The 26599-nt window shown below is 26.1% G+C and overlaps 1 protein-coding gene across 1 annotated transcript; it reads left to right on the top strand.

Moving 5' to 3' along the window:
• Positions 1-1728: 1728 nt before the first annotated feature.
• On the top strand, positions 1729-24756 carry LOC145831978 (sodium/myo-inositol cotransporter 2-like). The gene is made up of 16 exons (XM_082939335.1): positions 1729-1788; positions 5402-5481; positions 5542-5613; positions 5719-5823; positions 6931-6990; positions 8306-8410; positions 8474-8579; positions 8748-8824; positions 13259-13394; positions 13670-13777; positions 15524-15674; positions 17347-17515; positions 18042-18257; positions 18517-18649; positions 19003-19113; positions 24129-24756. Exons 1-16 carry the CDS (start codon positions 1785-1787, stop codon positions 24341-24343), a joined length of 1848 nt encoding a protein of 615 aa, XP_082795461.1. The 5' UTR covers positions 1729-1784; the 3' UTR covers positions 24344-24756.
• The last annotated feature ends 1843 nt before the right edge of the window (positions 24757-26599 follow it).

Raw genomic sequence — 26599 nt, forward strand, 5'->3', positions numbered from 1 at the left:
GACTTACTTAATAATTATGAAAAGCTACTGATTACTATAAAACCTGCTAAAGTATGTGAATCAAATATGATTTTTTATATAAAAAACATATATCAAACTGTACTTTACTGTCATCAAGTACTCTTCTTTATTTTGTCCTGCTAGCACACTTAGAACACCTACAAACTACTGATCTATTTTAATAATAATATAATTGGTTTGCTTTCAGCTAAAATCAGTTATGCGATTTTTGATCAAAAACTTAATTATGTAAAAATAACACAGCTCTATAAACAAAGACAAACACAGTGATGAAAAAAAGAATTAAAAAAGCCTTAAAAAAGTAAAAAGTAACCAAGTAAATGAAGTAAAAATTATAATAAACAATTAGATAAAATTGAGTTCATATAATTTTGATTTCTTTTTCTGTTTAAATTCCTTAAAGTGTTGCTTTATCTTTCTCTTTCAGTCTTTTGTAGATAAAAGACCGACACTTGTCGACGTTATTAGCGAGCTTCTGCTGCTCATCAAAGATCATTCAAACTATTTATTTCGCGCTTGCAGAAATTCTTAGACGTAGTGTTTGACTACCGCGGTTGCGTTACAAACAACTAACTTGCTGTACAATAGAGACTTTGGAACTCGCTCGTCGCCCATCCTCAGAACATAATAGAACCAGCGAATCCTGCGCTGGCTGAAGGTAAAGAAAATATTGGTGAGACCAGTCTGTCTTTTTTTGGTGATTTTGTAGATATCCAATTTTAAAGACACGATGGAGGCATCCTTGATGGAAGGTGTTGTGTTGATTTTCATGTATTTTACCAGCTAGCAGAGTGCTGCATACACATGCAAAATAAACGCCAGCTTTGTATAAGTTTAAAACTTTTGGTTATTTCTAATTATTCCAGTCGATCGAAAAAATATGCATGATGCTTTACTAATGCGGTTATTAAATTCTATGTCTAATAAAACGTTTGACGCATTGTTTCAGTCAATTTGAGATATTTTTTTGATGTCCTTTTTTTGCTAATAACCTGATTGATCGTAGAAAACATGTTCCATTGCTTAGGACAATGCCTAATGGTCAGGCTGAAAACTGAGCATGCCGATAAAAGTGACCCAGTACTCAGTAGTGTGTGAATAACCTCTAAAGAATGTGCTACGTGTGTAGCATCATTAGTATATATCGGTATTACATTTTCATATAAAAATCTATTTAAAAATTGTTTGATTAAAACAAAAAAATCTTTTAATTAACTAAATTAATTTTTTATAAAGCTTTATAGAAAATAAAAATAAAATACTCATTTAAATAGGGGTGGGCAACGCACGATCCGCCTAGCAGAATTATCTGTATCGAGACGTGTTTTTTTGATTGAAATTAACAGCATCAAAACGATTAAAAAATCAAGTTTAAAAAAAACTTAAACTGTTTTTACTGAAAGCAGTGCTTATAAAATTATTTTGTCATTACAGTTTTGCTTTTACGAAGTTATTCTAGCTAAAGATTTGTAGTATAACTTTAAAGTTTACGCAGACCGTAAAAAAGACCACTTTAAAAAAAGTTTTGAACCAATTTTTTTTGTTAGTCTGGTCTACTGAATATAAAAGTTTCCCCACCACAAATTTTAGTTTCAATCAAGTTTGTTTCTTCTACTTGTATGTTTTAGGTCAAACAAAATATAAGCCATATAGTCACATAATACTCACACATTCATAAGTTTCTAGATACTTACACTAACAGAAAGAAGTTAACACATAACAAGTTTTTATCTAGTTGTAAAACTACAACTCTGGAACCACAAATGAGTAAGTTTTTTATATACTTTCAAAAAACAAAGAATTAATAACAATAAATTATAAACTTGTTTATTCATTACTTGTATATAAAATGATGAGACTTTTACTGGAAATTTAATTAAAAAAATGTGTTAAACTTTTCAACAAATGAAAATTGTCCTGTACAAGTCGTTAAAAGGTATCCAGGGTGTGCAACTTGATAACCGAAAGAGTTTTTTCAATAACCAAATATTTTAAGCGTTTATTGTTGTTGTTCAATAAATAATATAAATTCCACGTTTAGTTAATTGAAGGTTAAACTTTTTTTGAACTATCTCAAATATTTTAAGCGTTTTTTTTTTTTGGCGTTAAATACTTCAAACTTGAGTTTTGAACTGATGTAATATATTAGCAATGTTACAAATTTTGTTTGGTTTGTTAGGGTTGTTAAAATACACTCAAGATAACTCTGAATACTTTGGTGCTTTTGAAAATCTCAGGACAACTCAAGATATGCTGAATTTGTTTTTTTTTTATTATTATTATATTGTTTATTGTGCAATGTTGGACTCAGGCATCAAAACCTGAGCCACTTAAACAGGACACACAAAAAGAGAAAAAGAAAATAAATTTATATTCAAAACTTTAAGATAAATTATATATATATATATATATACAAACATAATTTAAATGAAAACACAAAGTTAAACACAATATGATAAACAAATAAACTAAATTGAAAATTCAATTCAAAAAATTCAAACTTATATATTACTTAGTACACACAGTAAAGAAGTTTGTCTAAAATCATGGCTTATAAAACAAAATTCATAACTACAAAATATATAAGTAAACTAATAGTTTGTAGGGGGGAGGCGTAGGGAAACGAATATTTTTTCTTTTGTTTACAGTGAAAAATTAGTAAATTTTACTGGTATTTATCGTATTTAAATCAAATCTTTTTAGCTTTAAACGAAATTGTTCTACCCTCTCACAAGATACTATATCCTGAGGTAGTCTGTTCCACATAGCTTTTGCTCTGTGAAAAAATGCGCCTTGCCACTGACTGTTTTGAAAATCATGTTTAAATTTTATTTTCAAATTATTTCCTCTTTGTTGATATTTATTTTGGGAAAAATTAAAAAACTGGTTAAAAAACTTTTATATTTGCCATTGATAATTTTGTAAAGAGTAAATAAATCAAATTCCCATCTTCTATATTCCAGTGATTTCAAGCCAAATTTAATCATTCTATCATTATATATGTAAGATATGTTGCAACGACTACAAATATGACGGGTAAAACTCCTTTGCACAGATTCAGTTTTGTTAATATCCTTTTTTAAATGGGGTGACCAAATTTGGGTACTAAACTCAAGTTTAAGGCGAATGTATGTTTTAAATAGTTTTGTCAGAATAGTAATTGAAGCAGAATTAGTTTTAAAACTTTTTAATATTTGATAACATGTAGTTTTTGCAATCTTATATAAATAGTTTATATGTTTATTCCATTTCAAATCTTTGGAAAAATAAATTCATAAATCTTTAAAAACTTTAATTTCTGGTAACTTGATGTTATTGATTAAGAGGTCAGTTGGAGAAGATTCTTTTTTGTTAATAGTTAGAGTTTTACATTTGCTAGGATTTAAGTTTAGTTTTCTTGTTTTTAACCATATGTAAATATTATCTAAAGATAGTTGTATTGAAGTATTTGACTGACTAAAGATTTTGGCATCATCTGCAAATAAGCTTAACTCACTTTTAATATCAATGTTTGAACAAATATCATTAATATAAATTAAAAAGAGAAGGGGACCAACTACACCACCTTGTGGTACTCCACTGTAGATTGATAAAGAGTCAGAAAGCGTATTATTGATGAGTACTCTTTTTAACTCATGCTGACTCAGAATTTTTTTTTCTATAAAAAATCAGGACAGTTTTAGGTTTTTTAATAGTCTCAGGTCATAATTTAGTTGCTTAGATTTCAATATTTTGTTATTTTTTAAGAATTTGTTGAAGAATTAGATTTTTATTAATTTTGAAAAATTAAAAAAAAATGTTCTTGTGTAACATAAAGACACAGGATGACTTAAGACAATTATTTGACTAAAACAGTGGCAACCCTGTGTAAAGTCTTTCATTGATGTTAAATTCTTTGTTTGTTTCATATTTTAAGTGACTAAAGAGATGATTAAGGCTTTTTAAAGGCCTACAATATCTTAACCTTTTTTGTAATGCATTTGAATGATTTTCCATCACTTATTGTACTTTTACACTTCTATAACCGATATTTTTTATTTTGTTATTGAAAATATTGAAAACTGTATAAAAATCACACATAAAATGTTTAAAAGCAAACTAAATTTATAAAGATTAATTTGAACTTTAGGATAAAGAAAGTACTACAATATCAATTATTTAACTTTTTTTTAAAGTGAAAGAAAGAAAATTATGTACTTTAAGTCAGTAATTTTCTTACCCTTAACAACTTGCGCACAATTAGTTAACTACTGAAAAAAAGTTTTGTGCTCACCAGTTTATAAGTAAAAACATTAAAAAAAAAACTACTTAAGTTACTATTTATTTTTGTTTGTGGCTATTTTCCTAAGCTTAATATTTTTTTGAAGCCAATTAAAAAATAATAATTTAAAACTAATTTAAAATTTCAAGACCACTATGAGAAAATTATTTCATGAGAAATAATATATTCCAATTTCATTAGAAATGAATTTATAAACCTAATTAAAAGGTTTGTTTATTGAGTATATATTATGATAACAAATTAAGTGATTTACTTTCAGAGCATAAAAAGAAAACTAGGTGTGGCGTAAAATAATTAAATTATTATTTTAAACACAATTATTTAAAATATCAGGTTCAATATTTTTACACAATTATATTTTAGGTCTAGAAAAGTTTAACTGAAATTGTAATACAGAATTCTAAAGTGATATCCTATTCCACTATTAAAGTTACACAAGTACTTACAAGAATACATTAAGCCTTTCAATGTTAATAAAACAAAATATATAGGAAGTAACAAAAAACATACTTGTTTATAAAAATAAATTCTATAAAAATTCAATTTACATCTTTATTAAGAATGAAAGAGACACCTGGACTCAAAATTACCATTTTTAACTTTTATGGATTTATAAATTTACTTTAGAATGACATTCTTAGTTAAATTAGATTAATGTTTATTAAGTATTTTGAGTTCTTTTTTCCCAAGAATTCTGCTTGGGTTTATTGATAAAATGACATTCAGTCATAACTCTATATTTTCTAGCCATGCAATGTTACAAACAAAACTGTTAAATTTTTGAAAAAATGATGTTGTTAAAGAAAAATGTAAGCATATAAAATTAAACATAACCCAATATTTTAAAAAAGTCTTTTAGTTTAATTTTATTATCAAAATTACTAGAGTATTTCTTAAATTAGGTGCTTTTCAAATATTTTTTTGTTACATGTTTTTAAAACTGAGAAATAAATTAAAATTTCAAAACTAACCTGAAAGTTTTTATTAAACATTACTTCCTTTAAATTTTTGTTTTTTATTATAAATCAGTCTAATAGTTTTTACTGCTGTTACTAATTTTTAAATATTTCTAATATTTTGTTAAAAAACTATTTACAGCTCAGGATGAAAGCCTCAATTCCTTAGATTTCGGAGTCATTGTGGTTTACTTTGTTGCAGTTCTTTTTGTTGGAATATGGGTGAGTTAAAATAGTTTAGTTTTTTTCTTATTTAGCTTGATTAATTTCTTATTTTTGTAGGCAATGGTAATAACCAACAGAAGTACAGTTGGCGGCTATTTTCTTGCTGGTAGAAACATAACCTGGTTGCCTGTAAGTTTGAATCTAGTTTAATTTGCTTTTTTACACCAGTTTCAACTAGGAACTTAATTTGAAATTTTAGTACAAACAAGTAATTTTTTCTACTTGTTCACACAGATAGGAGCTTCGTTGTTCGCCAGCAACGTGGGAAGTGGCCACTTCATTGGGCTGGCAGGTTCAGGTGCTGCCAGCGGATTTGCTGTGGGAGCTTTCGAATTAAATGTAGGTATTTTATACATAGTATTTTTGAATTAAAATGAGTTTTTAAGCGGTTTTAAAACGTTAGTTAGTTGAGCATGCAGAATGTGCATTGCACATACAGTCCTACTTATTACAGTACTCAAAAATACTATTTAACAAGTAATTTTTGCTTTTAAAAATGTAATAATTTTAAAGATTAGTTATTTTTATTATTACATCACATGTACTTTTATTAAGTCTATTTTTCTTAAAAAAAAAAGATGGTTTAAAAAGTTATCTAAAATATTACTTAACAATTAATGATAAGTTTTAACTCATTCACAGTAATCTTCCTTGTTAATTTGCATCCTCATAACTTTGTATGTTATGAAAAAGTTTTTGGTTTAAAATTTTTGAAAGAATTCAATATTTTTAATTAAAATTTGTTATTAGATCAGTTTTTATATAGTAGGTTAAACCTTGATAAAATTTAAAAAAACAATGTGTAATTGACTTTTTGTTTTGCAACTTTATATTTGCTGTATGTATTTTCATTTTCAAAAACAGAATTTAATATTGAAGTATTTATCTTGTATATACAATAATAATTTTATAGTTTTCAACTTCCTCAAATTCACTGGTATGCCAATAGTTTTTGTGATTTGTTTTTGTCTTGATTATTTTTAAATGTGTTGATAGACTGTTATTTTTTATACATTTATTGCATTTTAATACTACTCATTTGGTTGAAATTCATATTAACTAAAGCTGACATGCAATAAGTTCCAATTGAATTTAATTTATAGATTAGTTTTGAATTTGGCCTAGTTCTTTGAAAATGCTAAATATATTTGCATTTTTACCTAGGTTAAGCATGATAATATATAAAAATTCTATTGTTATTAGAATTTCATAGTCAAATTTTATAAGTTATTTAACATATTTTAAAACAAATTTACTTAAAAACGATTGTGCTTTCATTCATAGCTAGCTGATTAGCTAGGCACAAAAAATAAAGTTTGATGACAAATGTTTTAAAAAGTAAGTTTTTTCTACGTGTTATGTTGATTTTCATCACTTTATATGTCATTTAACAAAAATTAATATTGGTATAATTACCTTTTGTGTTTGACTTGTTATTTTTTATAGGCCATGTTTGTCATTCTTCTCCTTGCTTGGGTTTTTCTGCCAGTCTACATTTCTTCTAAGGTTTGTTTTACAACAAGTTGGAGGTTCTTATAAAAGTAAATAAATTTAGTTCTGAACTTTTATTTAAAGCTGTTTTTAAGCATTATATATCATTAAAAATTCAAATATAAACGTTGTCATTTTATTATAATTTTTAATTTAAATAATTTAGATACTTTTTCGTTTATTGAGTTATGAGAATGTTAATATGCGTTTTTTTTTTAATTCTTAAGATTTATATTTCCAAAAACTTACTTCAAATCTTAATAAAGATTGGCAATTTATTGTAGACTAATTTTACAAAGTTGACTACTTCATACACAAGTCTACAACTTCAGAACTTGAAAAATTAGTCAATTTAATTCCTAAATCTTTTTTAGCAACAAAAGTAAAAAATGTATAATTATCTTTAAATCAGCACAGTAAAGTGTTTGTAGCTACCTACCTAAACAAGTTAGAAAAATGTGTATTCTTAGTTTTTAGTAGCAGCAATGGGTGCAGTGTAGCTTCATAAACTGTGTGAAGTATCATCTTATTATATATTTAAGTTCTCACTTTTAAGTATTTTTACAATTTAAATACAAAACTTTGTGAATAAAATACTGCGAAATTAAAGTTTTTAAAGTACATAAGTTAACATAGTTTATGACGGATTGTAACACGTTCAGCCTGGTGTAAAGATTAGAATAATTAACTCCTTATTTTAGCTATTTAATTCTTATACTATCAAAAGAACTATTAAATACAAAGCATTCAAATTTAGTTGGTAAAGTTTTTGTAATTGAGTTCCATCTTGTTGAAATCTGCACTAAAATATCAATATTTGATATTCTTAAAATTGATTAAATTAAAAATTAAATGATATTAAGTTATATAATGATGTTAAATTATATTAAACAATTAAATAATATTTGACTGTCAGCAGTTTAACTTTATAAGTTCTAAAATAGATTATCATCTGACTTATTTTAAAACTACATCTTATGTAGACTCATGCTAACAAAAATTTTAAATAATTTTTTTAATCAATTCTTAGTGTAGACCATTAATAACTTTTCTGATATTTTTTTTTCAAAATAAAAGTTTTTAGTTGTCACTATAATAAACAAACTACAAAATAATTAAGGCTCAACGAGTTTTAGAATATTGCAGTCTCTTTTATTAATTAAAATTATTTCTTATTTTAAAATCAGTATTTGGTTACACTTGAAAAACTAAACAAACATGTCACTTTATTCTTAAAACACCTTATTCAAATAACCATACCATTGGTAATACTTTATGTTGTGTTTTTTTAAGTATAGCTCTCCATATTTACAATTATTCAAATGACCAGGTCGTAACAATGCCAGAGTATTTACAAAAAAGATTTGGCGGGAAGCGAATTCAGACTTGCATTTCGTTTGTGTACCTCTTCATTTACATATTCACCAAAATATCTGTGAGTTTGCCGCAAAAACCACTTGAGTTGCGATTGTTTTCCTCAACATGAGTTTTTACACAGGTGGACTTGTACGCTGGTGCGGTGTTTATCAGCCAAGCTTTGAAATGGAACTTGTTCCTGTGCGTTTTTCTTCTTTTGTTCATAACCGGTCTCTACACTATTGGGGGTAAGTTTTAGCTGACACTCTTATAGTGTTTTCCACAAAAAAAAAACATACTAGTAGCTAAATAAAAATGTTTTTAAATATGATTGTACTAATATCTCTTTTGCTTCAAAAGACTGTTTAAAAAGACTGGTTTACTTAAAAAACAAGCAAGTGTATGTTGTGTTTCAGGTGGGCTAGCTGCTGTAATTTACACAGACACGTTGCAAACAATTATCATTCTAGTCGGTGGAATCGCACTCACTGCAGTAGGTTTAAATAGTTTCAACTCAACTGTTTGTTTAGTAAAGTTCACAAAAGTTAGCTAAGTTTTAAGATTTTTAGTGCTTAATTTAAATTAATTCCCGTAATTAATAAATATTTATAGTAATTAATGATTACAGTAATTAGGTTTTCTTCAATTAACTGAAAATAACACCCCAAGGTTTCGCTGATGTCGGTGGGTTAAACCCGATCACTTCTAACCCGATCACTTCTAACCCGATCATTTCTAATCCGATCACTTCTAACCCGATCACTTCTAACCTGATCACTTCTAACCCGATCAATTCTAACCCGATCACTTCTAACCCGATCACTTCTTACCCGATCACTTCTAACCCGATCATTTCTAACAAGATCATTTCTAACCCAATCACTTCTAACCCAATTAAACCCGATCATTTCTAACCCGATCATTTCTAACCTGATCATTTCTAACCCGATCATATCTAACCCGATCGTTTCTAACCCGATCATATCTAACCCGAAATTTATTTAGCCGATCTGTATTAATACATTAATTTATTTTTTTTAAGATAAGAATTTGTTTTAAAAACAAATTAATCTCAACAAAATTGTTTTTTTGTGAAGTTTAGTTTATTTTGTTTAAAATAAAACCTAATATTCAGATAGCTTTTGTTAAATTTAATTGTTGATATTAATTGGCTCATTTATTGTTTTGACAATAAGATTTAAAATTGGATCATTAATTAAGTGTAGTTAATTAGTTTTAAAAAGCATTAGGAAAAGTATAAGTCTTTTGTATTCTAAGGATTAAATATTAAGTTTTGATAGTCGTCAATGTAAGAAGTATAATGAGTATCGCAGCGGTTAAAGTCTATTCTGTACTTTCTTTTGGAATTATTCTAAATGGTTAATATATATTTTTAAGTGTAGAAACAAGATTACCATTTTGCCAATTCAGGGAGAATTTATATGAAATACAACTTTTTAAAAATATTAATATCAGCGTTTATGAAAATTTTAATAATACAGTTAATAAAATTTAGTAATTGTAATTATAATGGTGGTTTCATTTAAAGTTAATATCATTAAATTCTAAGTTCTTTAAACTAAAGTGTATACTGTTTAATACAAAGCCAAAAGTAGAGGTAGAAGGTTTTTTAAATATTCAGAACTTGTCATTTACTCGAACTTTGATTTAATATTAATTCTTAAATCAACTGGTAAATTGTATATAAAGATTAACTGCAATTAAGTTATAATTAATTATAATAAACTTAACTATGAAAGTTTAGTGTCGAAAACTTATTATTACGCATTTTTCTTTTTCTTTTGAAATAAAATTTATGTAGGGCAAAATAAATTTACATTTTTCATAAAAATTTAAAAGTTTTCAAATTTTGAAATTGCAAAAACACGATTATTCTCACGATTAATAGTAGATATTTTTAAAATAATTTACTTGATATCTATTGAAAATTGTTGTTTTACAGGTTTTCAAAAACACAAAAACTTTGGATTATTTAGCGATCATTGATATGAAATTTAAGTATAAATTATTTGAGTAAACTATATAACTTAAAAACTTATAACAAAATAATAAAACCATTTTGTATTGTGAAACCTATTATACATGTTTAAATTTTTAATAAAGAAAAAACTCATCATATTTATAGAAATTTAGAGGTGCAAAATACCACCGAAAATAAAGTTTATAGACTGCAAGCTGGCTTTACTGTAATGAATAAAAAATAAATATGTTTTGCGTAATAATCGTATGGAAAAAAATTTGATTAAAAGAAACAAAGAACTTAATGTAGTTTTTATAAAATTCTGCTCCTAATTATACTTAATTTAACTATAATTAATTTATTGTTCTGTTTCAAAATGTTTTATTTTTAATACTTATTTTGTTTTTACTTTCGTTATTTCAATTGCTTATAATAAAGTAATTTTATAGAAATGTTTGTCAATTAAAGTACTAATTTAAGTCGCAATTAAAACATAAGCGAGATTTAATTACCCTCGAACTTGATATACAAATAAACTTGTCTTTTTAACTATTAGTGTTTAACAATTTTTTTTTTGCTCTAAAACTAAGTAGGAATTTATTAATGATGTGAAATCTAGACGGTCAATCGACATAACAACTTTTGCAATTTAATTATATGACATAACTGTTTTAATAGCTGGTTTCTAAAAAACCAGTCTTTTCCACTTAATATAACAAAAGTTTTTAACTTCTCCTAATGTTTGTTTGAATTACATTATCTTAATAGGCCTATGCAAGTTGCATAACAATTTGAATAAGTTATTAAGATGAAACTTAAAACTATCCTACTATAAAAGGTTAATGCATTAGTAAGAAATAATAAAACATTTACATCAGACTTTTTATGTAGTTTTTAAACCGTAATATAAAAGTGTTTGTATCTGAATACTACAATTGTAAGAATTTACTTTTTAAGATTTGCTAATGTTAAAACTAATGTAGTCACGTTAATTACAATAAGATCCAATTAAAATATAATTATCATTGCTTATTTTAAAATCCTACAAAGAATAGTTCAAAATACTTTAAAGTAAACATTTTAGTAAATTGTATATGATTAACGAAAAACGTCTCTTAAATTGTATTGAAAAAACAAAATAAATAATAGAAAAAAACTAAAATTATGTGTAGGTAAAAAAATTAAAAAATCAAGAAAAAAAAATATATTAAGATTATATTACGTTAATACTAAATTTACGTAACACATTAAAATCATTATGTTTTAAAGTAACTAAAAGTTTAATTATTTTTTTTTTAATAACTTCATTAAAACTAGTTTGTTATTCATGAAATCCAGATAAAAAAATTAAAACATAACATAAGTAAATGGGTTAGAAACGATCGGGTTACAAATGATCGGGTTAGAAGTGATCAGGTTAGAAATGATCGGGTTAGAAATGATCGGGTTTAATTGGGTTAGAAATGATTGGGTTAGAAATGATCTTGTTAGAAATGATCGGGTTAGAAGTGATCGGGTTAGAAATGATCAGGTTAGAAGTGATCGGGTTAGAAGTGATCGGGTTAGAAGTGATCGGGTTAGAAGTGATCGGGTTAGAAATGATCGGGTTAGAAGTGATCGGGTTAGAAGTGATCGGGTTAGAAGTGATCGGGTTAGAAGTGATCGGGTTAGAAGTGATCGGGGTAGAAGTGATCGGGTTAGAAGTGATCGGGTTAGAAATGATCGGGTTAGAAGTGATCGGGTTAGAAATGATCGGGTTAGAAGTGATCGGGTTAGAAGTGATCGGGTTAGAAGTGATCGGGTTAGAAGTGATCGGGTTAGAAGTGATCGGGTTAGAAGTGATCAGGTTAGAAGTGATCGGGTTAGAAATGATAGCGGGTTAGAAATGATCGGCTCCCGTTAAGATATATAGTACCACTAATTTCTACTAATTGTTAGACAAAAGTATTAAAGAGAGAAATAGTATAGAACTTATTATTAGTTTTATACAGTAAACATTAGCCTTTTTTGTGTTTTACTATTTTATATATTATAAGTAAACCGTATATATTAAATGTTTATAAGGTTGGAAAACTTTAACTATGTAGTTGCTGTATTACTACTTTAATTTAAGACCAAGATTTGAATTATGTGAGGTTAATTCTTCTTAATTTGTATATTGCACAGTTTTATATATTTAATAAGATATAATAAGTAGTATATTTAGAAAAATGAATGTTTACAAGTTCTGTTTGATAATTTATTATGAATTTAAAAGTTTGAAATTAAAATGAAACATCAGCATTTTTTATGATGTATTGCTGATGTTTAGTGATTTTTACTTTTTTTGATAATAATAAGACACTTATTTAAATATGGATGTGCAACTTAAATATTTTATTTACTACCAGGTTTCGGTGGCAAAAAAATATAACGACCTTTTTAAGTATAATAAAATAGTAAACTGCACATAACAATGTTTTTATGTGCAGTTTACTATTTTTTTGCCACCGAAACCTGGTAGTAAATGAAATATCGAATTTGCACATTTATATTTAAATAAGCTCTTTACATTTCAGTAAACTGTGCAATCTTTTTTAGCCAAGACAAATAACTACATAATAAATAAGACACGAAACTTTTATTATTTACATAATCTTTAATGTTTTAAGCTGAAATAAAGATGTTAAACATTAAGCTAACCAATAAGTTTTTTAACTTTTAGTTTAAATGTTAGTGTGAGTAATTTTATTGTTTAACTTTGCATGGCATTTTGATTTTTTGTCATATTATTTATTTTAAACTTTATAAAAAATTATGTTGTTTTTATAAGTTTTTTTACGATTGTTTTCATGCTATGAGTTTTTTCTAGATTAAAATTTGTAAATAAGTTCAAGACATTTAAAAATTTTATAGGAATAAAAAATTGATTATCTGAAAAACACATCAAAATTTTTCAAACTTCAGGTCATAGTACAGCGCACCCTAGCGGCGAGAAGTATCACGCACGCGAAGGGGGGAGTGTTGCTATGCAGCTACCTGAAAGTGGTGCCCATGTTCATCATGGTCATGGTAGGCATGATAAGCAGGGCAAAATACCCCGGTTTGTTTAAACGTGTTTGATTTATGTTTTTTTTTAAGGTTCTGTTGATTAAAGTAAAGTATTTTTTTAGTAATAAAATGTTCAAGCAAAATGTAATACTATATAATTTACTATAAAAATACTATGTATTATTTTTTCTACATTAGTAATATTTTGTACAGTCTACTAAATAGTTTATTTATAAAAATAGTGAAAAACTAAAAATATGTGTTTAAAGCATTGAAATTTCTGAAAATATTATTTTATCTTGCATACAAGATGAATAATTCAAACAGACGAGGTGGGCTGTGTAGTGCCTGAAGTTTGCATGGATATTTGTCAAAACCCCCACTCATGCTCGGATATTGCTTACCCCAAACTTGTGCTCGGGTTGATGCCACAGGGTTGGTGTATTTGGCTATTTTTATCTTGTTAGATTTTACTTAACTATTTTCAATCTAAATTGTAAGTTTTTTTAAATTCCCTCATTTAATGTTTTTTTTTTGTTCCATTTTTTTTTTTAATTAATATGTAAATATTAATTTCTTGTGTCTAAAAACTAAAAAATTTCCGAAAGTCGTTTTTACCAACCATTCTAGTGTTACTTAATCATAAAAATCATTAAAAGTTTTACAGATATGGCAAAAAGTGAGTCAAAATTTCTAAATTTTTTTAAGCTGGCCTAGTTAACTTAAATAGTCTTAAAACTGAGTTGTTACAGCAGTTTTTTTTTTTTAATTTTTATGTTTTATTTTTTAGTAAAATCTTTGACTACGTTTTAAGCTATTAACTCCTTAAACTTACTAAATAAAGTAAAGTTTGTGGCAAACAATCTTTGAAAATAAACTAAAAACAGACACTTAAATTAAGAAAATTTAGATCATTTTATAATTTCTTTTCATAAATGTTAGAAATTAGCAAAGACACAGTTTTTTTGTAGCAGAATATGCCAGTAAAAACATAATAAAGTTTATTTTATAAATGCATATCATCTTTCATTATATTTAAAAAGTTGTAAGTACTATTCTAATATTTTCGACAAAAAAATGTGTAAACTATTTTGAAAAATTTTACAGAAATTAGTTGTTATTATATAAATTATTATCATATAAATGTTTCATTCAGATCAACGTTATTTTTGTTAGATAATTAAAAGCTTATTTATGAGAAAAATATTATTTAGTATAAATAAATATTTGAATTATATTTAATTGAAGATTTTATAGAGTTTCTATAGTTCAAAAAGTTAAGCAAGGCTAGTAGCCAGCTAAAAACAAACTTAGTTATTGAAAATATAAAAATTAATTTTCTAATAGTATGACAACAAATAGATTTTTTAAATTTGTTAATCACCAATTAAATTTTCTAAGTTCTTCTGTTCCTCAGCATAACAATTTATTAGTTTGGTATGACTTTTTTTAGATATGCAGTTTTTTGTACTTTTCTTAAATTGTTTATTTAAAATAAAAGTAACATCGATTTTAAAATTAATAAGAAATATTATATAAGATGTTCAACTTTCATATCGTCAAAATAAAAAAAGTAAACCAAGCTTAATATCAGTAATAATAAAAGTAACTAACTTGAATAAACATGCGTTTAAGTAGCATCAATAAATGTATATAAATATCATCTTATTTAGTATCTTTAAGTTTTTAGTAAAATAAAAAACTTTCCTAATTTCATTAAAAAAAAATTAGTTAATTTTTTTTTTCAAGTTTAAAATGGTCCTTGATTTTAGAATACTGTAAAGTTTAGTTTTCCATATACTGTTTTCGTCTATAATCAAAAATATAATTGTTTAAAAGTTTACAAACTTATAATCCTCTTGAATACAATTTATTTTATTAAAAATTCTTATTAGTACCTAGTGGTGTTTTATTTCAACTGAGCAAATTCTATTTTTAAATTTGCAGTACTCAACGCTTAAAGAAAAGGTCGGCAAACTTCGGACCATTTAAGAAATATATTCAAAATAATTTAAAACAAACTTTAATCATTTAAATTTCATGGTGTTATCTTTTAAAACTTTTTCCAAAAAAAATATATTTTAAAGCATAATAAAATGGTTCCCATTAGACTAGATCTGTCAACCGCTGTTCTAAATAATATTGATAATAAACCATTACAAACAATAAATTTGATAATAGGTGCACGGGGGCTGATGATAGCAGTCATGTTGTCGGCGCTGATGAGCAGCTTAACGTCAATATTCAACAGCAGCTCGACCATTTTCACCATGGACATCTGGCTGAAGTTTCGAAAGACTTCTACTGAAAAGGAACTCATGATAGTCGGCAGGTTTTGCATGGACCAAAAATTTCTCTTAAATTTTAAATTCGCTTAAAATCTTTCTTTTTTTGAGCAAGAGACCTTAAATTTTTGGGATAAATTTCTTATTAGTTTTAAAAGAAACTAAAATATGAAGTTTTTTAAATATTGAAAAATAGAAATTTTATATAAAAAACCAAAAAAATGGGTTTTGATTAAAAAAAAAAAAATTCAATATTAAAGTTTTATTTAAGTGTATATCAGAAGCTTACGGGGTAGATAAATTTTATTTTCAGTTAGTTTTATTTTTTACAGCTAAAACTAAGCTTTCAGTTGTTTTTTTACCATTTTAAAAAGTTCAAAAAAACTTTTCAGATATAAGCGATCAAAGTTACAAAGTTCGAAAAATTCTTTATGGGAGGCAAAAATAGACTATTTGACTAAAAATCTATCTCCTCATTTATCATTTGTGGAATTGTTTTTTAAATTTTGCAGTTTAATTTTTAATTAATTTTGAACAACTGGTATAAAACAGACTTTATAATTTTTTACTAGCATTTTTTATAAAAAGTTAAAAAAAAATTCAAATCTGTTTTCTACAACTTGTTCAAAATATTAAAAAGGAACGTTTCCTAAAAAACTGAATGAAAATGATTTTAAAATGATGGAGGGTATGGATTTTTTTTTGAAAATTAAAAGAAAATTGGCAACTAATTTTTTATACCATATGATTGTATCGCATTTTTTTTTGATAAAACTGGTTATATCTCAAAAGTTAATTGAAGTTTTTGTTTGTTCTACAAGTAGTATCTTATAGTATATACTCTAAGCATCCAAGTAAGATCCAATGTTTTTTTGATATTGTTAGACCTCTATGCCCTTAGAACCGAAACAGCTGTAAAAATTTAGAGAATATTATTTGAAATGGGGTATAAGATAATTATTTTTCGTCTTATTAGTTTGCTCTTTCCATTTATTTTTATTGTTTACTTATTTTTATTCATCAACTTTCGTCCCTTATACCTCAACATTTTTAAAGTAGTTAAAAGTGTCTGATAACTTTAATAAAACTTTACCAAATAAAATTTGTTTTTAATTAACAAAAGCTTTTTATTTAACTTTTTGTTTGATTGAACATTAGCGTCAGAAAAAAAGTTATTTTTATTCAAAATATCATTTAGTTTTATTTTAGGTATAAGTTGAGCTTTTCTTAACCTTAAGTTTATACTTTTTTATAATACTTATCTTCACATACATGTACAATGTACATATATAAAAGTATACTCATTTAGTTATTGTTGCCAACAACTTTGTAAGTTAAAATAGTATTTTTATAAGAAAACATTTATTCAAAGAGTTCTTTTAGCAATAATGTTTTTATCAAGAGGTGTTATCGAGCTAAAAGTTATGTAATTTGAGTTAATAAGAACAAACAGAATACAAAGTTAGTTATAAATGAATTAATGATCTTAAAATAAGCATATTTTATCAAAATCAAATTAATGATAAAAGTAAGCGCGTATAAATATAAATATTTTTTAGTGTCAAACTTTACAAGTGAGTACAAACCTCTGATGTTTATAAAATACTGCACACATACATATTCATCAAAATTGAGGCAATCGCAACATTTTTTGTTGACGACCTTGAACCTTTGGGTACTAATAAAAAAATTTCAACGTGACCAAGTAAAATATGCCAGGGTGTTCACGCTGGTGCTGGTGGCGTTCAGCTGCCTGTGGATCCCCATCATCCAGCACGAGGAGGGAGGCATGCTGTTCTCCTACATCCAGAAGATATCCGCCTTCCTGCAGCCCCCCATCGCAGTCTGCTTCGTCTTCGCCGTTTTCTGGCACCGCACAAACGAAAAGGTTTTGACTTGTGACGTTTGAGTTTCTGAATGTTTGAACGCTAGTTTTTACAGCTAAGAAGACAAGACTAATCTCAAATTGTTAAATTATAATGTATTTCCTTTTTTTTCTGTTTTCAAAATAATGAGAAACTTTGAGCAATTTGTCAAAATTTTAGTTTTACAGGGTTGCCAAAAAACCTGGAATTTGAAAATTTAGACCAAAAAAACTGGAATTTTAAACAATTTTCACATGTAAAACAAAGTTTCGATTTGACACAAAAAATCTATAAAAAAGATTACAAGTTTTTGAAATCGGTAAATTTTTTTTAAGACATTTAATATAGCTGTACCTTCTCAATGTTATTTTACCATTTAAGACAGTTTTATACTTTAAACTTAAATTTGTACTAAATTAAGACCCAAAAACTTGTATTTTCGAAAACCTGGAAGAAATTTCTCAAAAAATTTTGCCAACCCTGTTTTTCCGATAATCATATGTAGCTTGAGTCGAAAATCATTCAAAATAAAAAAAATCACCACTAAAGGGAGCGTTTTTCGGGCTGCTGGTGGGCACGATCGCGGGACTGGTCAGGATGGCCGTCGACTTCTCGTACTCCGATCCGGTTTGCGGGGAAGTGGACACGAGACCGGGGCACTTGAAGGACGTGCACTACCTGCACTTCGCCGTAATACTGGCCGCGATATCGGCCGCCGTCACCGTTGTCGTCAGTCTGGCCACCGAGGCGCCGGACCCAGGCAAAGTTTGTCGTTCGTTTTGATTAGTTTGCTTTTTTAGTGCCTGAGTCGTTGATTGTTAGTTTAAGAGTTGTAGATTAGTCTTGAAAGTAAACAAGTTTTTTTATTTTGTGTGTGGCAACCTAAATTTGAAATATAATACTATATTAGGAAAAATAAATAATCCTTATGCGTTTAAAATTAACAAAAAAAAAATCTTATATATATGAATTATCTAGCATTTTAAGCTATAAATTAAGTCTCAATTAAAAATTTACCATACAGCTGAACGGACTAACATGGAGTTTACGAAAAGAAAAGCTTGTAGAAAGGAACACAAATGAAAATTCTGTTCTAACAAGCGATGACAACATTAACACGTATGCAAGTTCTAATAATGACGCAAGCATTGCTACAAGTAAGCAGTTTTGATTTATGATATTTAATTTTTTCTAACCGCTATATTTGATTCGTACAGTTTATACAGGCTACGTTTGTGTTTGTACAATAAAACACATTTTAAATTTTATTAGAGTTTCAAAAAAAAGTAAACTTGAAATACTGTATTTCTTGAAAAAAAGTATATACTAAATTGTATGTCCAAGAAATAATAGCAATTATAAATATTTTTTATTTTTCAATTTGAAATAGGCTCTGAAATTTAAGTTTTTAATAACAGTTGTTTTTAAATTTAAAACTTAATTTCGACCTTGCAGCAACATTTTTTTTAATTTTTAAAACAACTAGATACATGAATTAATATTCAAAAAGGAGGAATAATCAACACATCGGTGACATACGACGGGAATAATGTGAAATTTGTCAACCCAATATCCGGTGCGTCTGAGGAAAATGATCAGGTTGCAGAAAGTAATGTGTTCAGTGAGTCTGTTTTATATATAAATATTATGTTTCTGTAATTCAACAGCTTTGAAGAGTTTTTATGTCAGGCTTTGGTTTAGCTAGAGTTTTATAGAAACAAAGGTGCATTAATGTACATTACAAAAGAGAATTTTTATAGCTGAATTAATAAAACATTTATTGTTAGTCTTTAATCTACTCTCCTAAATTTTTTTAAATTATAGGTCTACAAATTAATAAAGTAAACTATAGTGTTGGTAAATGATTTGCAAATATAGTTTTTTAGAACATCTTATAAGAAACATTTAAAACTGTTTTAATACTAAAACATAGACTTATTATATATACAAGTTATGAAGTTTTGATCAAATGCTACTTTTATTAAAAAGTTTACAACGGAAGCCTTTTTGACGGGGCCATATATCTGTGGTCGAAAAGCCAATTGCCACCAGCAAAACAAAATTTCTGACCTATTATGTGTTTTAAAGCTTAAATATACGACTTAAAAATAACAAGTTTCGAAATTTTTAATTAAAACAATTTACAAATATGGTCTCTATTTGCTTGTGAAAACTAGCCACTTCCTCATAAGAACTGCTGACCCCTGCTTTAAAAGTATGAGGGCTGTAGAAACAATAAACTTAAATAAGTTTTTTGGTAGTTTAGCACAAGTAAAACTTGATTTTTATGTTTGCAAAATAATAACTTTGTGTGACATACTATAATCTTTCTGTAGAAGTTTCTCTAAATAGTGTTTCTTTAAAAAATGTCTTTGTTAGCATTAGTTGATGCACACATACATGATTTGTAGACAAAATAAGTCGTACTAATGTCATTTGTATTGCCCTTTAAATTCAAAAATAGCCCCTAAATATAAACAAAAACTGTTAGTATAAGATTCATAAAAAAATCATTTTCTGTATTTTCGTTTTAAAACGTGCGCTGTACCCATAAACTTTTTTCTATTAATCTTTGAGTTTTAAAAAATAGTAAAACTTTACTTTTATTTTCAATGTAAAACATATATTTAAACTTATAAATAATTATATGATAATCTGGCTTGGTAATTGTGATAAATTGTGTTTACTAAGTGTTACTAATACTAAGCCTTATAGGAAAAATCTTTAAACTTAGATATAATTTTTTTTTATGAAAAAGAAACTTTACAGGATTTTGTTTTTTGCTCTATAATTTTTTATTTTTAATACTACAATATAGTTTTTCTTATGATGCAAGAACCATTTTTTTCTAGATTTGAGGGTAGTTGCCTAAAACATAAAGAAGATATATTTTTAGTATTTTTTAAAGTTCCCTGAAAATTGACAATAATATTTTTTTCTTCATACTTTGTATCTAAAACTTATAACTAAACTAATTATATTGCTAAAATTAATCAATTCTTTTGTTTTTTCTAAGATTTTTTTGTAGTATATATTTTTATCTTTTAAATAATAACTAATATTAAATTTTCTATAAATAATTTTTGAACCCACCTAAGTTTCTAATGTTTACAATTTACAAATATACTTAATTAATATTTAAAACTGTAACTCCTAAAGAATAATTTATTTTTTTTGAAAACGTTATACTTATGTTTTTTTAATTACCATTGTTTTACTTTTTAAAGATTCACACTAAATTGATTTTTTTTTTGATCAAATATTATTCTAATTCTTTTTGATTAATCGCTTCTCTCAGTTCAATCATAATTTTTTTTTATGAATAAGCCTTTGTGAAAAAAGCAAACATTCTACGATTTGGAAACTACTATGTTTCACCAATTAATGTTCAAGGATATTTATGAAAGTTTTTACTTGTAATGAAACAGGGAAAAGTATTTAGTTTATATTTTGGTTGAATAATTAAAGGAAAATCTAAAATATCTAGTTTTTTTTAACTTTTTATTTAAAAAAGGTTATGACTAAGTAACTTGGTAAAAAGAAATTACTGAAAAACGAAAATATAAAATTTATATTAACAATCACATATCTTTAAAAAGTATTTATATACCATTTGCAACTTATTAATAACAGATTACTCATTTTATTTTATATTTTATTTCACAAAGCTTTTCAAAACTATACTAGTTTCATTTTCAAATGATAAATGTTAAATAAATTTAAAAAAATGTTGGTTAGTAAACAGTTTAAAAAATAAATATAAATTATGATGTATGAATGAATTAAAATAACTACAAAATTAGAGATATAGCAAGAAAACTAAAGCAAACATATGTAAATTAATATAATAAAACTTGATTTTTATGTTTGCAAAACAATAACTTTTGTGTAACATATTATCATTCTGTTGTAGAAGTTTCTCTAAATAGTGTGTCTTTAAAAAATGTCTTGTTAGCATTAGCTAATGCACACATACATGATTTGTAGACAAAAATTAATCAATTAATTAATTTATATATCTTTACTTTAGTTTTACTTACTAAATATTTAAAGTTTGTAGTTATTGGAATTTATTCATACCTCATAATTTAAACTAATTTTTTAAACTGTTTACTAACCAAATTTTTTTCAAATTCATTTGACATTTATCACTTGAAAATGAAACTAGTATAGTTTAGAAAAGCTTTGTGAATTAAAATTTAAAATAAAATGAGTAATCTGTTATTAAATAAGTTGCAAATGGTATATAAATACGTTTAAAAACCTTCCTATAATAGTGATATCTTTAAATTTTTTACTTTTAATTAAAACTGGATTTCTTTTTAAGTAAACCCAAAGAAATTTCCTCAGAACCAGTTTTTTAAAATACACACGTATAAACCAAGTGTAAAAGTGTTTTACTTTAGCCTTTTATTTTTAAGATTTAAATAAAAAGAAGTGTCCATGGTTCAAGAATTTTTTTATAGTAAATGTAATAACAGTTATTTTTCAAATCTCTTATTTTCTAGATGCCTGGATTAACCATAACCAAGTACTTTAAGTAATTTAAATGTTTTGTTTTTAAAGTATTTTTTTAAACTGATCTTGGTCACTAATTTCATAATGGTTTTTTTTTAATAATCTTTAAAAGTCTTAGATTTCCAAAAAATATTAGATATTAGATTATTATGTTTTTTAATTTTTTTGTATTGGTGTAAGTCGGTTGAAAATATGTTTAGTCTTTATTATACTTTATGTCATATGCTTTTTAGTTTTATCTAATTTAGCACATAAATTGTTGTTTTTAAGTTTAAATCAAACGTGTTGTCTTTTTAAGATAAAATATGTTTTTTTTTTAATAGTTTTTGAAAAGCTGGAAATCTGTTAAAGTAGTTTGAAAAAAATGTTTTTTTAGAAATCAAGTAATTTTAATCTTTATACAGTTTTAGGTGAAGCTTTTATTTAATATTTTCAACACGTTTTCAAAGCAATATGTCTCTCTAGAAATGAAAATTAAACGTTATTTTCTAAACATAAAGTAAAATAGTTATTTGGTTAGAAACAGTTTACAACGGTTTTGTTTTTAATTGATTAGTACTTTTTGTAAAATAGTGATCATATGAACATATTCTGAAATGCAACTGTTAAACCTATATCCATTGACTGTTTACAAGAAGGTTCTCTACATTTTTAAAACTTAAATATCTATTTTGAACTAAACACTATTCAGGGTTGCCAAAAAAGCTGAAAACATTGAATAACCTGGAATTTTTAACAATTTTTACATGTTAAGTAGTAAAGTTCGTTTTGACACAAATATTTTATCCATATAGGTAATTTTTTTTGTCACCATAAAAAAAAACTATTAAAAAACACATTTAAACTAGCTTTACAGTACCTTTTCAATGTTTTTATACTGTATACCACAGTTTCTTATCTTTAAACATAAATAGACCCAATAATGTGTACTTTTAAAATCCTTTAGGAACTTTTGAAATTCTGGACAAAATTTTCCAAAAACATTTGGCAACCCTGATCATTTTAGATTAAATTTTTTAACATTAGAAGAAGAATGATACGTATTTTGGTAATACTATTTTAAATTTTAATATAAACAATATTATTCAATTTTGTTTAAGTATTATACGCTCATTGTATTATGTATTTTAGAAAAAAAAGTATTAATCGTTTTAGAAAAGTAGTTTTTATTTTGAATTTTTGAACATTTGCTTTTACAGTTTATAGAAACTTTAAATTTAAATCCAAGTTAAATTTAATTAATAAGAAATCTAAAGTAACAATATTTATTAGATATAAGTTCGGTAATTTATTTTGATTAATAATAAAAATTATAACTTTTAAAGTTTCTTTGAAATGGAAAAATCTCTCTGAGGAAAATATATAATTCCAATAAAGAAAAACGAAAGTTGCATGCTTCATTTTTATTTCAAAGCCTCAAAAAACAGTAACACAATCTTTTTTTCTATATAACCTCCTTCAGCAGCAATTACTCGCTCGATTCGTTCTCTGAAACACTCAACTGTTGCACGCAACTTCTTCTGCGGTGTTTGGGCCAAAACTTTAACCAAAGACTTTTTAAAGACTGCACAGTTGTGAGTCATGAACGGCAGGCCTCAGTTTCCAACATGAACCAAACCCTGAACTCCACCCTGAAAATCAACCCGCGTTCAAAATCTACCTGGTTTTTTTTTTTTTTTTTTTTTTTGCATTTTTTTATTCATTACTTGTTTATTTTTCACTATCACTGTAGCCTCGATCGGTAATCGGTTCTCGAATTTGACTGGGTGGGTTTTAGACGTGTCCCGAGTTGAGTGTAAGTGATGAAGGAGGCCACATTTGCTTCAAATCCGCGGGAAATATGCGACCTGTGTGTATATATATATATATATATATAGATATTTATTTATTTAATTATATAAAAACTATAATTCAAAATGTCGAGCACTATCGATCAGAACTTTGTATAAAACCTTTAATATATATATAGATATATATATATATATAATAAAAAGAAAAATAATAACGTGTGTTGGAATTATGATATCAAAAAACTCTGTTATTAAACTTATGTATCCTTTATGAAACAATTGCGTATAAAATTTTGTACCGAATAAATCAGTACAAAACTCGCATCAGGTTGTTCAACCGGCATACGCGACAGACTGATCAAGCTTCTGTGCGGATTTGATGTTTCATCGAGGGGAAATACCCACAACCAATACTCCAACACGGAGGATGTAGTTGTGAGGCAGACAAGCATGGAGGAGACTCCGTTTTGGAGGAACTTCACTCAGATAAACTTGTACGTGTGCGTGCTGTTCGGTTGTTCCATGTGGATTGTTTTCAGATAATTGATAGTCGTAATTTTAAATGATCCAATGAAGCTTACTTGTACTTTAATACATCCAAATTATTTTATCACTTTATCATCTAGTTTTTTATTCTTGGTATATTCTTATGCAGTTTTAAGTGTCATGACCCGATTAGTTTGTTATATTTTGCCGATTTAGATATACGTTATAAAAAAAAATTGCAAACAAAGTAACAGTGGCATTTGGCCATACAGCAGTGAAAATTTTAAATCATTTTATTTTCAATGTTATCAAAATAATGTTTTTATACACAAGTTAAAGTTTGCATGTACTTTTAAACCAATCCAACTGAACAAGTTCATATAGCATTTTATTTATACTTTTATATCATACTGTCGTTTTATCATGTTACACAATGCTTTTCTTTGCCAAATTTATATACATATATTGTTTTATTCGTACTTAACTGTTTGATGTTGAACTTTTATTTTTTATTAAAAAAATCAAGTGATTAGTTTTATTCCATACTTATTTTTAAGGTTTTTCAGGTAAATAATTTTTTTTAATAGTTAAAGCTTTGACTTCTTTGTTTACTGTTATCAAATTATGCAAAGCAATTTATTGCAATTAGTTATTAAATTACCACGTATTTTTTTAATAATTTTATACATTCTAATGATGATCTTTATTTGATCTTTAGGGACTCTGCATATTTTATGACTAGCAAAACGCTCTCAGTTTTTTTAAACAGCTTGTTTGACCAGATAATGCTTGTTTGCATCTCTTGAGTTTAACACCATATTAAGTTATACATACAACACATCTCAATAAAAAACAATGGGGCTGGAAGATATGTATATATATAAAGCTAAAAATTGTTAAATATTTATATTTCCAAATCTACTTGTTGATAGATTACTTTTATAGGAATTAAATTATATTTAAAAAAAATTATTTGTAAGGTCGAGAAAAATTTCCAACTGTAGAAGTTACATTACACTCTCATGCATTAAAGTGTGAAAAACTAATCCTAATCTACAAAATTAAATTGCTGAAATGTAATAGTATTTAAAACCAATTTTTACCACTGGTTGCGTGAATTTACACGTAAAAAAAACTCAAGATAGAAACTCATAATTAGCTAGATAGATATTTGTTAACATTTTATTAGCTAAGAACATTATAAGTTACTTTTTGTCACCATCTATGCTTAAGGTTAGTTATTAATTTAAGAAATAAACGTTAGCTTGAAATTAAATAAGAAGGCGTCCTCTGTTGGGTAATATAATAACGCTCTAGCACGATGTCTAAGCAAGTTAAAAACTATAATATGCCAAAAAACAAACAGCCTAAAAATTTTCAAATTACCCATCTAGCTAGTAGTTAAACATTTTAAAAGAGCAACGGTAAAAAATAGACTGCTTCAGTACAGACTCATCTAATATTGAATCCGAAGGTATTTATACTTCAATAGGTTAAGTATATAAATAGAAATGTTTATAACTTTTAAATATTTAATACCAGAGCTTAAATAAAGACGTGTAAATTAAATATTTTATTTACTACCAGGTTTCGGTGGCAAAAAAAAATTTGCGACCTTTTCAAATATAATAAAATAGTAAACAGTTTCAGTGGTAAAATTATATTGTTACTTTTTCAAGTAAGATAAAATAGTAAACAGTTTAGTTGGCAAAAAATGTTTGCGTTATTTTCAAGTATAATGAAATTGTAAACAGTTTACTAATTTCTTATACTTAAAAAGATCGCAAAGCATTTTTGCCACCGAAACCTGGTAGTAAATGAAATATTTAATTTGTACATTTTTATTTAAATAAGCTCTTTACATTTCAGTAAATTAAGCAACCTTTTTTAGTTAAAACAAATAATTGTTTACCAGAGCTTATAAAAACGTGAACGTAAAACGAATCTTTTAAATAAATTGTAAATCTGTAGAAAAAATACCTTCGTTCAGCCTGACCTTGACAAAATTTACAATGCTGTTTTTACAAGATAATCTTTCAAACTCATGCAAAACGAAGAGAAGACATAAAGCAAATGTTTGATTCAAAGTCCAGAAAAAAGCAAAAATTGTTCAAAAGAAAAAAATATTATTTGATTTTAAAAACGTTATACATGAAGTTTTGGGTAAAACTCCAAAAGGGTAACTGATGCTACTCCAAAAGTATAAGGTAGTGCATAGAGTCACTGAACAGCACAACAAAATAATTTGCAAATAAGCGAAGCATGTCAGCTTGGTTTGCCAATTGATACAAAAGATGATGTCCATATGACAAA

The sequence above is a fragment of the Thalia democratica genome, chromosome 3 (assembly GCF_965202585.1).
Source record: "Thalia democratica chromosome 3, ktThaDemo2.hap1.1, whole genome shotgun sequence".
NCBI classification, from domain to species: domain Eukaryota; kingdom Metazoa; phylum Chordata; class Thaliacea; order Salpida; family Salpidae; genus Thalia; species Thalia democratica.

Excerpts from the sequence above, each read along its gene's own strand:
- LOC145831978 (XM_082939335.1), top strand. Across the intron at positions 5,614-5,718 it reads GAAACATAACCTGGTTGCCT|ATAGGAGCTTCGTTGTTCGC; the intron begins GTAAGTTTGAAT and ends TTGTTCACACAG. Across the intron at positions 17,516-18,041 it reads GGCACCGCACAAACGAAAAG|GGAGCGTTTTTCGGGCTGCT; the intron begins GTTTTGACTTGT and ends TCACCACTAAAG.